Raw genomic sequence first — 12,578 nt, 5'->3', positions numbered from 1 at the left:
CCTCGCCTCCCCTCCCCTCCCCTCCCCTCCCTCCCCTCTCCTTCCTTCCCTCCCTCCCCTCTCCTTCCCTCCCCTCCTCTCTCCACCTCCTCTCCTCTCTCCCCCTCTCCTCTCTGCCCCTTTCCTTCCCTCCATCTCCCTCTCCTTCCCACCCTCCCTCCCTCCCCCCTCCTCCCTCTCTCCCCTCCTCCCCTTCCCCCTCCCCCCTTCTCCTCCCTCGCCCCCTTCTCCTCCCTCGCCCCCTTCTCCTCCCTCACCCCCTTCTCCTCCCCCCCACCCTTCTCCTCCCCCCCTTCTCCTCCCTCCCCCCCTTCTCCTCCCTCCCCCCTTCTCCTCCCTCCCCCTTCTCCTCCCTCCCCCGCCCTTCTCCTCCTCCTTCCTCCCCCTCTCCCCCCCACCCCCATTCTCCCCCTCCCATCAGAAACGCAGACACTGACAGACAGAGTGAGAGACACACACACAGACAGACAGAGAGATAGAGACACTGACAGAGACACACTGGGGGGGCCGTCCCAGCACGCTGTTGGAGGACTCCTGGTGCTGCAGTCGATAAGTAGAAAATGTTTTATTTATTGATTTTTTTATTTTTTTTATTTTTTATTAATTTTTTTTGATTGATTTATTGGTTGATTTATTGATGTATTTATCAGTTATTATTGATGATGGCTCTTTATTTGTAAAACGGAATTGTTTAATGTTTGTAAACTTCCCTTTAAACCTCCCCCCTCCCCATTCCCTACGCCTGATTTGTAACCTACGCCTGATTTTCTAAATGTAGACAAGGTTTTTCTGAGCGTACAAAAATCTACACTTACTCCATTCTAAGTTAGTTTGGAGTATGTTTTCACTGCCTAAACTTTCAAAACGGGCGTAAGTGGCCAGACACGCCCCCTTTTGAAAAAATAAATCTGTTCCAAACTGAAACTGTTCTAACTGACTCGAACTGGAGCAAACTAAATGCCGAGAATTGCAATTTCTAAGATACTCCATTCTAAACCAGTTGCTCCAAAAAAACAGGAGCAACACAGGCCCCTATCTTTCTATGTTTCTATGAATCATGCAGATCAATGCCTAGTATCCTCACAGCAGTCACGATTCGTTCAGTCTGCAACAGTCCTCTGTGCTAGCTGTATTTGAACCACCACAGCAAATGAAAGGGTGGCTACTGGACGACAAAGGTTATCCACTCATTACATGGCTCCAGTCAGAACCCACGCACACGTGCACAGCAGGCATACAACGAGAGCCATGCTGCCACAAGGAATCCTATAGAGCAGACCATTTGCATCATCAAGCAATGCTTCCACTACAGCACTCAGACATTGGGTGAATGCTGCTTGTGCTGTAATGAAAGCTGAGACACCAGCCATCAGATACTACATCATGGTTGGCTCCACAGGTGTGTTGGTGGAAGTTTTCCATGTTAGAAAGGATGGGCTCCACATTCTGCACAAAGCCAAGTTTGTGCTGGACTCCTCAATACTCTTTGACATTGTGTGCAGGCTTTCAGACAGGCTTTCCAGTGCACCAAGTATTTGGGTGTCGACACCCATCAGCCTTTTTCTGTAGCCTGGCACATCGAAGTCCTCGTCTGAGTTCTCTGCAGCACAACTAGTGTGCGGCCTTGCCCTCTGACGCGCTGACACCTGCGCTATCCTTTCCCCACAGCCCTGGCCCCTTCACATTTGTACATTACCACGTGCTGATCATGCTGATCCCTCCTCTATCCTATCCTCTAAATTACACGCAGTATCAGTATCTGAGCTGATGGTTGCAACTGAGATCGAGTGACAGAATGAAAAGCTCCCAATAATGTTTTCCACCTTTTGTGATCATAACTCTATTCATTATAGGCATTATGATAAATCAGGGTCAGGAGACTAACAATTCCTTTAATTAATCTTGGGCGAACATCATATACGTCTAGGGATAAAATTACATTCTGCAATATTCTTAGTTCTTAAAAAAAAACATACTTTTTGAATTGACTGTACAGTATTATCAAAAATGAATTGAATTGACATTTTAAAGGCATTTTTCTACAGTTGAACATGATTAAGTTATATTCTCAACACCAGGAATTTGGACTTTTAATGTTCTTTTTAGGAAACTGAAGATAATATTCAAGCTCCAGTGATGGAATTCTGTGTAACTTCTGTACAAAACCATGAGAAATCTCTGTCAAAAATTGCTGCTGCAGCTCCACAAGATACTCAAGCCTCCATAGTAAGAAAATATTCCTTTTATTATGTCTTTAATGCTCTTATAAATGACTCCACGAGATCTAGTATTGTACCTGAGCTGTTGTGACCTTAGTCCCATTTATTGTAATTCCAGAGCGAGGCACAAGCATGGTGGGCAGCCTTTTATACTGGGTCCTGCACACCTATGTAGGTGACCCTCAGGTCTCCCACCGCAGTGCCCTCTGGTGGCACACCTTATGTGACTATACAGTTAGTATACATGGTCCACATACATGACATCACTTACCCCCAAGTCTTTAATACAAATTAACTCGTACGTTGACGGTGACCTGGGCTTTGCTCTTCCTGGTTGACCATTGGAGGGTCACTTCTATCTTGGGTGGGTTGGTAGTGAGATTTGTTGCCAGTGGAGGTCCCCGTGGTTTCTGATTGTGAGTCCATGATTATTCCATTCTTCCCCCCCACACAGACATCATGCTAATGGCCCATTACATGCAAGTTGCATTCAAGTTCATCACATGGGTTTTACATTTACATCTTGGTACATTTGTTGAGTGGATTACAGCTGTGTTTCTTTTTGTGTGGTACATTTACATGATCAATACAGGTCATCATCATAGGCAGTCCCTCGGAATTGAGGAAGACTTGCTTCCACTCCTAAAGTGAGTTCTTTGGTGGCGGAACAGTCCAATACGAGAGCCACAGACTCTGTCACAGGTGGGACAGATAGTCGTAGAGGGAAGGGGTGGGTGGGACTGGTTCGTCGCACACTCGTTCCGCTGTCTGAGCTTGATTTCTGCATGCTCTTGGCGTCGAGACTCGGATGCACTTTCTCCACTTAGGGCGGTCTTGGGCCAGGGACTTCAGGTGTCAGTGGGGATGTTGCACTTTATCAGTGAGGCTTTGAAGGTGTCCTTGTAGCGTTTCAGCTGCCCACCTTTGGCTCGTTTGCCATGAAGGAACTCTGAGCAGAGCACTTGCTTCGAGAGTCTCATGTCTCGTGTCATGCGTACTATGTGGTCTGCCCAGCGGAACTGATCGAGTGTGGTCAGTGCTTCAATGCTGGGGATGTTAGCCTGAATGAGGATGCTGATGTTGGTGCGCCTGTCCTCCCAAGGGATTTGTAGTATCTTGCGGAGACATCTTTGGTGATATTTCTCCAGCAACTTGAGGTGTCTACTGTACATGGTCCATGTCTCTGAGCCATATAGGAGGGCAGGTATCACTACGGCCCTGTAGACCATGAGCTTGGTGTCAGTTTTGAGGGCCTGGTCTTCAAACACTCTTTTCCTCAGGCGACCTAAGGCTGAATTGGCGCACTGGAGGCGGTGTTGGATCTCGTCATCGATGCCTGCTCTTGTTGATAGGAGGCTCCCGAGATATGGGAAGTGGTCCACGGTGTCCAGTGCCGCGTCGTGGATCTTGATGACTGGGGGGCAGTGCTGTGCAGTGAGGACAGGCTGGTGGAGGACCCTTGTCTTACGGATGTTTAGCATAAGGCCCATGCTTTCGCATGCCTCCGTAAATACGTCGACTATGTCCTGGAGTGCAGCCTCTGTATGTGCACATACGCAGTTGTCGTCCGCGTACTGTAGCTCGATGACAGAGGTTGGGGTGGTCTTGGATCTGGCCTGGAGACGGCGCAGGTTGAAAAGGTTCCTACAGGTTCTGTAGTTTAGTTCTACTCCAGCGGGGAGCTTGTTGACTGTGGGAGCTTGCTGCCGGAGCACTTAAGGACCCAGCTATGAGAGCCCTATATAACCAGCGACTCACAACTAACCTTTCATGCCTTGACAACCCCAAGATGCAGAATGTATTGTGTTCCTAACACAGATGAGGCTGCACACAGGGAGGTTAAAGTAACAGTGACCTCAGTCTTTAATAAGACACACCAGAGTGAGGAACAGGCCGAAGCGGCCAGCTTATATACAGTGATCCCAAGGGATGCTGGGATCCCTTGGGACTTCAGGGGATGAACTCCCTGGTGGCGGAACATGGGAGTGCATGCTTTACAGATACACAACATCACTCCCCACTGCCCCAAAGTCAAAGTGAAAACTATTTACAAGGTGAGGCGGTCGGGAGCTTTTCTTTCCCTGGTGAACCGCCTCGGTACAAATGTCTATTCTGGTGTATTGGCTGTGCCCTCGCTGGGCTGGCGTGTTGTTGGCCTTGCCTTGCTGGGCTGTTGGGCGTTATGGGTTCGATATCCTGGTCCGGCGTGGTGCCGTTGATCCTTTGGGTGTGTGTTGTGGGCTCGAAAAAGGTGGTGTCTGCTGTGGGTTGTTCCGGGCAGTCTGTGAATCGCAGCCTTGTTTGGTCCAGGTGCTTTCTGCAAATTTGTCCATTGTCTCGTTTGACTACAAACACCCTATTCCCTTCTTTAGCTATCACCGTGCCCGCGATCCACTTGGGACCATTTCCATAGTTTAGCACATACACAGGGTCATTCAGATTAATTTCCCGTGACACAGTGGTGTGACCATCATTTACATTTTGTTGCTGCCGCCTGCTCTCTACCTGATCATGCAGGTTGGGGTGAACCTGCGAGAGTCTGGTTTTAAGTATCCTTTTCATGAGTAGCTCAGCCAGGGCCAACCCTGTGAGCGAGTGGGGTCTCGGCGGTAGCTGAGCAGTACTCGGGACAGGCGGGTTTGGAGTGAGCCTTCTGTGACTCGTTTAAGGCTCTGTTTGATGGTTTGTACTGCCCAGTCTGCCTGCGCATTGGAAGCTGGTTTAAAGGGGGCCGAGGTGACATGTTTGATTCCATTGCGGGTCATGAATTCTTTAAATTTGGCACTGGTGAAACATTGCCCGTTGTCACTGACCAGTATGTCAGGCAGGCCTTGGGTGGCAAACATGGTCCTCAGGCTTTCAATGGTGGTGGTGGTGGTGCTTCTCGACATTATTTCACATTCAATCCATTTTGAAAAAGCACCCACCACCACCAGGAACATTTTACCGAGAAACAGGCCCGCATAGTCGACATGGATCCTCGACCATGGTCTGGAAGGCCAGGACCACAAACTTAGTGGTGCCTCTCTGGGTGCGTTGCTCAAGTGAGCACATATGCTGCATTGCCATACACAAAACTCTAAGTCAGAGTCGATACCGGGCCACCACACGTGGGATCTGGCTATCGCTTTCATCATTACTATACCCGGGTGTGTGCTGTGCAGATCCGAGATGAACGTCTCCCTGCCCTTTTTTGGTAACACTACGCAGTTACCCCACAACAGGCAGTCTGCCTGAATGGAAAGCTTGTCGTTTCGCCGCTGGAACGGCTTGATTGGCTCTTGCATTTCAACAGGGATGCTGGCCCAGCTCCCAGGCAGTACACAATTTTTTACTCGGGACAGCAGAGGATCTTGGCTGGTCCAAGTCCTAATCAGGCGGGCCGTGACAGGTGATTTATTATTTTCAAATGCTTCCATGACCATCAACAAGTCTACGGGCTACGCCACCATCAACAAGTTTGCAGTCTGCGCCCTTTCCACCCCCGTGGTGGGCAATGGTAGCCGACTGAGAGCATCCGCACAATTTCTCGGAGCCTGGTCTGTGGCGGGTGGTATAGTTATACGCTGATAGTGTGAGTGCCCACCTTTGTATGCGGGCTGAGGCATTAGTATTTATCCCCTTGTTTTCAGCGAACAGGGATGTGAGGGGCTTGTGATTGGTTTCCAGCTCAAATTTGAGGCCAAACAGGTACTGATGCATTTTCTTTACCCCGAACACACACGCTAATACCTCTTTCTCAATCATGCTGTAGGCCCTCTTGGCCTTAGACAAGCTCCTGGAAGTATAGACGACAGGTTGCAACTTCCCCGCAACGTTAGCTTGTTGTAATACACACCCGACTCCGTAGACGACGCGTCACATGCTAGCACAAGTCTTTTACATGGGTTATACAATACAAGCAGCTTGTTGGAGCATAACATGTTTGTGGCTTTCTCAAAAGCAATCACTTGTTTTTTTCCCCATAGCCAGTTCTCACCTTTGCGCAATAACACATGAAGGGGCTCTAAAAGGGTGCTTAACCCCAGTAGGAAGTTACCAAAATAGTTGAGGGGTCCCAGGAACAACCGCAGCTCCATGACGTTCTGTAGCCTGGGCGCTTTCCTGATAGCCTCTGTCTTGGCGTCTATGGGACGAATGCCGTCCGCCGCGATCTTTCTCCCCAAAAATTCCACCTCTGTTGCCGTGAAGATGCACTTCGACCTCTTCAGCCGCAGCCCTACGCGATTCAGTCGCTGGAGGACCTCCTCCAGGTTTTTTAGGAGCTCGGTGGTGTCCCAACCCGTGACCAATATGTCATCCTGAAAGACCACCGTGTGTGGTACCGACTTGAGTAGGCTCTCTGTGTTTCTCTGAAAGATCGCTGCAGCCGACCGAATTCCAAACGGGCATCTGTTGTAGATGAACAGTCCCTTGTGCATGTTGATGCAGGTGAGGCCCTTCGAAGACTCCTCCAGCTCCTGCGTCATGTAGGCCGAAGTAAGGTCGAGTTTGGTGAACGTTTTACATAGAAACATAGAAACATGGAAAATAGGTGCAGGAGTAGGCCATTTGGCCCTTCAAGCCTGCACCGCCATTCAATGAGTTCATGGCTGAACATGCAACTTCAGGATCCCATTCCTGCTTTCTCGCCATACCCCTCGATCCCCCTAGTGGTAAGGACTACATCTAACTCCTTCTTAAATATATTTAGTGAATTGGCCTCAACAACTTTCTGTGGTAGAGAATTCCACAGGTTCACCACTCTCTGGGTGAAGAAGATTCTCCTCATCTCAGTCCTAAGTGGCTTACTCCTTATCCTTAGGCTGTGACCCCTGGTTCTGGACTTCCCCAACATTGGGAACATTCTTCCTGCATCTAACCTGTCAAACCCGTCAGAATTTTAAACGTTTCTATTAGATCCCCTCTCATTCGTCTGAACTCCAGTGAATACAAGCCCAGTTGATCCAGTCTTTCTTGATATGTCAGTCCCGCCATCCCGGGAATCAGTCTGGTGAACCTTCGCTGCACTCCCTCAATAGCAAGAATGTCCTTCCTCAAGTTAGGAGACCAAAACTGTACACAATACTCCAGGTGTGGCCTCACCAAGGCCCTGTACAACTGTAGCAACACCTCCCTGCCCCTGTACTCAAATCCCCTCGCTATGAAGGCCAACATGCCATTTGCTTTCTTAACTGCCTGCTGTACCTGCATGCCAACCTTCAATGACTGATGTACCATGACACCCAAGTCTCGTTGCACCTCCCCTTTTCCTAATCTGTCACCATTCAGATAATAGTCTGTCTCTCTGTTTTTACCACCAAAGTGGATAACCTCACATTTATCCACATTATACTTCATCTGCCATGCATTTGCCCACTCACCTAACCTATCCAAGTCACTCTGCAGCCTCATAGCATCCGCCTCGCAGCTCACACTGCCACCCAACTTAGTGTCATCCGCAAATTTGGAGATACTACATTTAATCCCCTCTTCTAAATCATATAATGTACAATGTAAACAGCTGGGGCCCCAGCACAGAACCTTGCGGTACCCCACTAGTCACTGCCTGCCATTCTGAAAAGTACCCATTTACTCCTACTCTTTGCTTCCTGTCTGACAACCAGTTCTCAATCCACGTCAGCACACTACCCCCAATCCCATTTGCTTTAACTTTGCACATTAATCTCTTGTGTGTGACCTTGTCGAAAGCCTTCTGAAAGTCCAAATACACCACATCAACTGGTTCTCCCTTGTCCACTCTACTGGAAACATCCTCAAAAAATTCCAGAAGAATTGTCAAGCATGATTTCCCTTTCACAAATCCATGCTGACTTGGACCTATCATGTCACCTTTTTCCAAATGCGCTGCTATGATATCCTTAATAATTGATTGCATCATTTTACCCACTACTGAGGTCAGGCTGACCAGTCTATAATTCCCTGTTTTCTCTCTCCCTCCTTTTTTAAAAAGTGGGGTTACATTGGCTACCCTCCACTCCATAGGAACTGATCCAGAGTCAATGGAATGTTGGAAAATGACTGTCAATGTATCCACTATTTCCAAGGCCACCTCCTTAAGTACTCTGGGATGCAGACCATCAGGCCCTGGGGATTTATCAGCCTTCAATCCCATCAATTTCCCCAACACAATTTCCCGACTTATAAGGATTTCCCTCAGTTCCTCCTTCTTACTAGATCCTCTGATCCCCTTTATATCCGGAAGGCCGTTTGTGTCCTCCTTAGTGAATACCGAACCAAAGTACTTGTTCAATTGGTCTGCCATTTCTTTGTTCCGAGTTATGACTTCCCCTGATTCTGACTGCAGGGGACCTACATTTGTGTTTACTAACCTTTTTCTCCTTACATATCTATAGAAGCTTTTGCAGTCTATTTTAATGTTCCCTGCAAGCTTCCTTTCGTACTCTATTTTCCCTGCCCTAATCAAACCCTTTGTCCTCCTCTGCTGAGTTCTAAATTTCTCCCAGTCCCCGGGTTCGCTGCTATTTCTGGCCAATTTGTATGCCACTTCCTTGGCTTTAATACTATCCCTGATTTCCCTTGATAGCCACGGTTGAGCCACCTTCCCCTTTTTATTTTTACGCCAGACAGGGATGTACAATTGTTGTAGTTCATCCATGCGGTCTCTAAATGTCTGCCATTGTCCATCCACTGTCAACGTCTTAAGCATCATTTGCCAATCTATCCCAGCCAATTCACGCCTCATACCTTCAAAGTTACCCTTCTTTAAGTTCTGGGCCATGTTCTCTGAATTAACTGTTTCATTCTCCATTCTAATGTAGAATTCCACCATATTATGGTCACTCTTCCCCAAGGGGCCTCGCACAACGAGATTGCTAATTAATCCTCTCTCATTACACAACATCCAGTCTAAGATAGCCTCCCCCCTAGTTGGTTCCTCGACATATTGGTCTAAAAAACCATCCCTTATGCACTCCAGGAAATCCTCCTCCACCATATTGTTTCCAGTTTGGTTAGCCCAATCTATATGTATATTAAAGTCACCCATGATAACTGCTGCACCTTTATTGCATGCACCCCTAATTTCCTGTATGATGCCCTCCCCAACATCACTACTACTGTTTGGAGGTCTGTACACAACTCCCATTAGCGTTTTCTGCCCCTTGGTATTTCGTAGCTCCATCCAAACTGATTCCACATCATCCAAGCTAATGTCTTTCCTTACAATTGCCTTAATTTCCTCTTTAACCAGCAATGCCACCCCGCCTCCTTTTCCTTTCTGTCTATCATTCCTAAATGTTGAGTACCCTTGGATGTTGAGTTCCCAGCCTTGGTCACCCTGGAGCCATGTCTCTGTGATGCCACCCACATCGTAGCCGTTACCTGCTATCTGCACAGTTAATTCGTCCACCTTATTTCGAATACTCCTCGCATTGAGGCACAGAGCCTCCAGGCTTGCCTTTTTAACACACTTAGACCCTTTAGAATTTTGCTGCAAAGTGGCCCTTTTTGTTTTTTGCCTTGGGTTTCTCTGCCCTCCACTTTTACTCATCTCCTTTCTGTCTTTTGCTTCTGTCTCCAATTTGTTTCCCTCTGTCTCCCTGCATTGGTTCCCATCACCCTGCCATATTAGTTTAATTCCTGCCCAACAGCACTAGCAAACATTCCTCCTAGGACATTGGTTCCGGTCCTACCTCCTGCCAGCGTCGCAAATAGGTCGTCTGCCTTAGATAGCAGGTATTGGTCCTGTAGCGAGAAACGATTAATAGTTACTTTATAATCGCCGCAAATCCTGACTGTGCCATCATTTTTGAGTACTTGAACAATCGGGCTGGCCCACTCGCTGAATTCCACTGGGGAGATGATGCCCTTGCGTTGCAGCCTGTCCAGCTCGATTTCCACTCTCTCCCTCATCATGTGAGGTACCACTCGCGTCTTGTGGTGAATGGGTCGTGCCTCTGGGACCAAGTGGACCTTCGCCCCGGAAAAGTTTCCATTGCCTGGCTCAAAAAGGGAAGGAAATTTGTTAAGAACCTGGGTATATGAGGCCTCATCGACATCTAATAGCGCTCGGATGTCATCCCAGTTCCAGCGGATTTTGCCCAGCCAGCTCCTTCCAAGCAGTGTGGGGCCATCGCCTGGGACAATCCAGAGTGGCAGTTCATGCACCGTGCCCTCGTAGGTGACCTTGACCATGGCGCTGCCCAGGACAGTGATAAGCTCTTTGGTGTACGTTCTCAGTTTCGTGTGGATGGGGCTCAGGGCTGGTCTAAATGCCTTGCTGCACCAGATCTCTCAAACATCTTTTTACTCATGATGGATTGGCTAGCGCCAGTGTCCAGTTCCGTGGCTATGGGTAAGCCATTCAATTTTACGTTTAGCATTATAGGTGGACATTTCATCGAAAATGTGTGCATCCCGTGTACTTCAGCATCTGCCTCCTCTATCTCAGGCTCGAAATTGCTTTGATCCACCATGGACCAATCTTCCTCTGCCACGTGGTGGTCAGCAGGTTTTGCAGAGCTTGCAGCTCGTTTGCAAGTTCGTTGGAGGTGCCCTATTGTTCCACAGCTCTTGCAAACATACCCTTTGAAGTGGCATGAATAGGCTGAATAGAAGCCTCCACAACGCCAACAAGGTGTGAATTGCCTTGCATTCATCCTTTGTTGCGGACTCTGAGTCATCTGGGTCACCTGAGGCCTGCTGGCAGTTGCAGACTCGTTGGTTCTGCCCTGTACATTTCTGCTTGCAAACACAGTTCCAGTTAATTTATGAACATTGCTCGCACTTGTGTGCTGAGAGATTTGTTTGGTGTTATCACTGGTGGACATAAATGCCTGTGCTATCGCAATGGCCTTACTGAGGGTCAGTGTCTGTACAGTCAAAAGTTTTCGTAGGATGGTCTCGTGGCCAATGCCCAGTATAAAAAAGTCTCTGAGCATTTGCTTCAGGTAGCCATCAAACTCACATTGTCTTGCAAGTCGCCTTAGCTCGGCGACATAGCTCTCCACTTCCTGACCTTCAGATCGCTGGCATGTGTAGAACCGATACCTTGCCATCAGCACGCTCTCCCTCGGGTTAAGATGCTCCCGAACCAGTGTACACAGCTCTTCATATGACTTATCTGTGGGTTTCATCGGAGCCAGAAGATTCTTCATGAGGCTGTCGGTCGGTGCCCTGCAGACCGTGAGGAGGACTGCTCTCCTTTTTGCAGTGCTTCCTTGTCCGTCCAGCTCGTTTGCTATAAAGCACTGGTCCAGCCGTTCCACACAGGCTTCCCAGTCCTCACCCTCCGTGAACTTCTCCAGGATGCCCACAGTTTGCTGCATCTTTGCATTGGATTCGTATTCTCGTCGCCAATTATTGTGTTCCCAACACAGATGAGGCTGCACACATGGAGGTTAAAGTAACAGTGACCTCAGTCTTTAATGAGACACTCCAGAGTGAGGAACAGGTCTTCGGGGCCGGCTTATTTACAGTGCTCCCAAGGGATGCTGGTATCCCTTGGGACTTCAGGGGATGAGCTCCCTGGTGGCGGAACATGGGAGTGCATGCTTTACAGATACACAACAAAATGCTCACAGTGCTTGGTCTGCCCTCCAGGCCTCTATAACTAGTGCCTCCAAAGAGACACTCGATTACTCAACTAGGAAGCACCAGGACTGGTTTGATGAGAATGATCAGGAGATCCAAGAGCTAATAGATCACAAGCGTAAGGCGTTGCTGAGCCTTAAACAATAACCCAATGCGGGAACAGCAAAACAGCATTACAGCCGGCTCAAGGCTGAGATCCAACAGAAAACCCAGGACCTAAAGAACAGGTGGTGGATGAAGAAAGCACAGGAGTTACAGCAGCTGGCTGACAACCATGATGTGCGAGGATTCTTCATCGCAGTCAAGGCCACCTATGGGCCAAACACCCAAGACCCCACCCCACTGCTGGCCACAAACAGGGAAACACTCATCAAGGACACCGAGGCAGTCAGGGTCCGCTGGAAGGAGCACTTCAAAGATCTCCTCAATCGAGACTCTGCCTTTGACTCAAGTGTTCTCAAATCCATTCTGCAGCATGCTACCTGCCACCACCTCAGTGAGACCCCAACACTGCACGAGGTAGAAAAAGCCATAAAAGAGCTCAAAAACAACAAGGCTATGGGTGCAGAAGCAATCCCTGCTGAGGCATTTGAAGTGTGGTGGAGAGGCACTGCTGGCACGAATACACGACCTCATCTCTATCATCTAGAGGGAGGAGAGCATGCTGGGGGATCTCAGATGTGCAGTAATCGTGACCATCTTTAAAAAAGGGGACAAGTCTGACTGCGGCAACTACAGAGGAACCTCCCTGCTATCAGCCACTGGGAAAGTCATCGCTCGAGTCCTCCTCAACCGTCTTCTCCC

The 12,578-nt window shown here is 48.6% G+C and overlaps 1 protein-coding gene across 4 annotated transcripts in view; it reads left to right on the top strand.

Annotated features, from left to right (window-relative positions):
* The window catches only part of LOC139263407 (protein SIX6OS1-like), a 198,743-nt gene that overhangs the window by 152,665 nt on the left and 33,500 nt on the right, over window positions 1-12,578 (top strand). For 3 of the 4 annotated variants that reach the window (XM_070879466.1, XM_070879462.1, XM_070879465.1), the window contains one exon: window positions 2,107-2,226. The exons of the other annotated variant lie outside the window; for it this stretch is intronic. In XM_070879466.1, the coding sequence (XP_070735567.1) occupies window positions 2,107-2,226 (120 nt within the window). The remainder of the gene's footprint in view (window positions 1-2,106; window positions 2,227-12,578) is intronic. 4 annotated transcript variants of the gene reach the window in all.

The sequence above is a fragment of the Pristiophorus japonicus genome, chromosome 4, assembly GCF_044704955.1.
Source record: "Pristiophorus japonicus isolate sPriJap1 chromosome 4, sPriJap1.hap1, whole genome shotgun sequence".
In the NCBI taxonomy this organism is placed as follows: Eukaryota; Metazoa; Chordata; class Chondrichthyes; family Pristiophoridae; genus Pristiophorus; species Pristiophorus japonicus.
This window is presented reverse-complemented; position numbering and strand designations above follow the sequence as displayed.